The following is a 3,070-nucleotide window of genomic DNA, read 5'->3' as shown; positions in this document are numbered from 1 at the left end:
GAAGACCTTAGCAAACACAGATGGGTGTAAAGTTTTCCTGTGCTGTATAAGTTGGGTATCTTTACTCATGCTTTTTAGAGACTGTTCTATTGAGGAAATGTCAAGGGGAATTGCCTAAAACTATTGAAGAAATTGCTGGTGACTGATCTTGATTTACTCTTGAGCGGATTGCACTTAAAAGTATGAGCATCCTTATGGGGGTGCTTCAGAGATGTTTAGATAAACATCAATGTATCATGTGGAACCTGGCTAGCAATTAAACTGCTGTTGTCAGCACAAGTTAGATGCTATTTAAAACAACTTGAAATTTAACTTGATTTTGGCATTTGGCACAGTTTCTTTCATAGGGAGAGAGACTGTGTTGCAAATAAATATAAAACAAAAATTTGTGATGAAAAGGGATGTTTCCTGACCAGTTTTGTCCCAGAGATGTCTGCTGGGCTCTGAGCTCCTTCAGTCAGGACGAATGCTTGTTGTCTGGCTGACCTGATGGAGCGGCCCTTCATCCACCCATAAGCAGCTGCTATCTGGGAAACACTATTTCCCAATGGGAACGTGGGGAGCAAGTGGATCTCACCAGAATCCAAAGCAGCGTGCGCCATCAGATCAGCCGGTAGGAGATGGGAAGAGGAGCATAAGTAACTGTTAAATGGTAATTATTTAATACTTGGTGCAAGTGAAGCAAAAGCGCATAGGTGCCAGTCCTTCATACAAATGTGTCCAGACTTTAACCATACTCAGGTTGCAAAAGATGCAGGTATTTCAGAGAAAGGCTTTGGGTTTCCCTTTTCTTGTAGAGGTAGTAGATGAGCCTTCCTTGGGTTGCCTGCCACTGTACGAGTAGCGTTTTGATGGTGGCTGATTCTTGCTTTGCCTGGAAGAGTGGATGGGACGGAGGCATGCTGGTGGCTTGCCTTCCCGATAACACGGGGAATGCCAGGCTGCCATCTCGGCACACCATCTCCTGACATCTCGGCAGCTTCTCTACTCCTTGGCCTCCTGGGGAAGTGTAGCAAAGGCAGAGGATAGATGCATACTCCTGGGTACCTCTATGTAACATTGGCTTAATTCAGCGCACTGACACACTGTACTTCTCTTTGATCTTTGGCCCAGGTTTGAAACTAGCTTCTCGATAAATCTGCTTTTTGAGGCAAATATTCTAGCTTTACCCTTCAGAAAAATCTGAAAAAAGCTGACTGTTGCTACGCACTTTGAAAGTTAAAGCTCTGAACTGACAATAGAAATAAATTGCTCTTTTATTTTTAGCTCTATCACAGATATTTGAAGTAATATTATATTAGATTGCTCATCTGCCTGACTTATTCACATTTAAAAATGGAATGAGTGATCTTCACAATGCCTACCTTGCAAGGGTGTGATTGTTAGTATATTTAAAATACTCATTATTCAGGATCTTAATTTTAAACTTTTAACATAATTAAGGTGTAATATTAAGATTAAATATTACTGTTTTCTTGTAAGCAGTTTGGAAGCAGCTCTGTTCTGTTACTGCCTTGGACTTCAAGGCTTGATGTGTTTGAGAGGACTTGGAAAGCCGCAGATGTTCGTATCATTTCTTTTAAGAGAGAGATCATTTCTTAAGCGGATACAGTTATCCTCTCCTGTGGAGTAGTGAGTTCCCTGACTTAAGTGGAAGAGTTCCCATTGAGGTTGGCTATGAGTCAGGACTCAGAGGCTGAGCTTTGTCAGATAATCTCCCTGATTTTCAAAAATGTAATGTTTATAGCACATCTTTGCAAAGATATAGTGATCTTAGCTAAATAGCACTGAAAAGAAAATAGAGGGGGGAAAACTAAGTAAATGCCAAGGAAATAGCAATCATCCTTTATTTCAAAGGGGAGAGCAAAGAGGAACCTGTTGTATTTTTGTTGATATATAAATAATGATACTGTTTAAGACCAGAATTATAACAATTGAAGTTAACATTTCTTAGGTAGTTTCTTAGTGTTTTGCAATCTGCACTTTTAAACGTAGAATATAACTAAGTCAGTCACTTGCTTTCATGCCTTAAAATGTGTTATTTCTTAAATCACAAAAGGCTGTTTATTTTACTAAGTAACTCAGAAGTGCGTTACTGCCTGTACAGATATTTCTTAAATTCATACTATATCTTTTAAGGCATTCTTATTCAAAAAATCAGAGCTGTGTAGTGCCTGTTACGGAAGAAGTCTTCAGTGTGCCATCTGTTGGTTTTTTGTTTGACTTCTAACAAGCAGTAGATGACCTAATGAACGTTAAAATTCCTGGTTGCTTGTTAAAAAAAAAATCCCTTTTGAAATTATAGATACTGAAACTTAGAGCCCATTTTAAAAAATGATATAGAGTTGGTTATAAGGGAAATGAGACTATTGACATGTACTATTCTTCCTGTGGAATTCAAATTAAATCCCAATCTGAGAATTTTTTCCTTACAGGTGGAGACCTTTCATCTACCATGGCATCAAGGCTTGTTCCAAACGTAAGTTTCTAGTAAAATATCCTTGCATTTAGGTGTACATTGAAAGTCCAGCATTACAAAAGAGTTCATGTAACGTAGTTTTTTTTTTCCCCAGTGTCCAGCAGTCAGTATTAAGAATCCACTTGACAAGATTGATGCTGCATTGTAAATCTCTGTAGCTCTGTTACATGGTTGGTAACAGGCATCAGTGGACCTTTCCCCATCACGTATCTATCTGCCACAGAGCATAAACTAACAGGACAATGCCTCATTTTCAGTTATAAGTTAGCTGTTTGCTTTGAATTCCTAATAAGTACCTCATTTATTGAAAAACAAACAGACTTAATTTTGAGGCTTGATGCTTCAATGAAATAAGTGTAGGGCAGTAACTTTATAGTAAAATAAGAAAACAACTCTGTCAGGAAATTTAGAACAATTTACTGAAAGAAAGGCATCAACACACTTTTAGTCAATAACCATATTCTTCAAATAATTAAAATGAACTTTGAAGAAAAGAATACATTTTTTCTGTGGAATAACTATTTTGTAACATTAGTAATGCTCCTCTAGGAAAATATTTCTAGTACTATCAAACTTGCATATCTATTCCTG

General features: G+C 37.7%; 1 protein-coding gene across 2 annotated transcripts in view; it reads left to right on the top strand.

The window, feature by feature from the left end:
* The first annotated feature begins 2,438 nt into the window (after nucleotides 1-2,438).
* The window catches only part of MGMT (O-6-methylguanine-DNA methyltransferase), a 162,108-nt gene continuing 161,476 nt past the window's right edge, over nucleotides 2,439-3,070 (top strand). For both annotated transcript variants that reach the window (XM_009325852.1, XM_009325851.1), the window contains exon 1: nucleotides 2,439-2,479. In XM_009325852.1, coding sequence (XP_009324127.1) covers nucleotides 2,456-2,479 — 24 coding nt within the window. In that variant the 5' untranslated portion in view covers nucleotides 2,439-2,455. The remainder of the gene's footprint in view (nucleotides 2,480-3,070) is intronic.

This window comes from Pygoscelis adeliae, unplaced genomic scaffold (assembly GCF_000699105.1).
Source record: "Pygoscelis adeliae isolate BGI_AS28 unplaced genomic scaffold, ASM69910v1 Scaffold4, whole genome shotgun sequence".
In the NCBI taxonomy this organism is placed as follows: domain Eukaryota; kingdom Metazoa; phylum Chordata; class Aves; order Sphenisciformes; family Spheniscidae; genus Pygoscelis; species Pygoscelis adeliae.
This window is presented reverse-complemented; position numbering and strand designations above follow the sequence as displayed.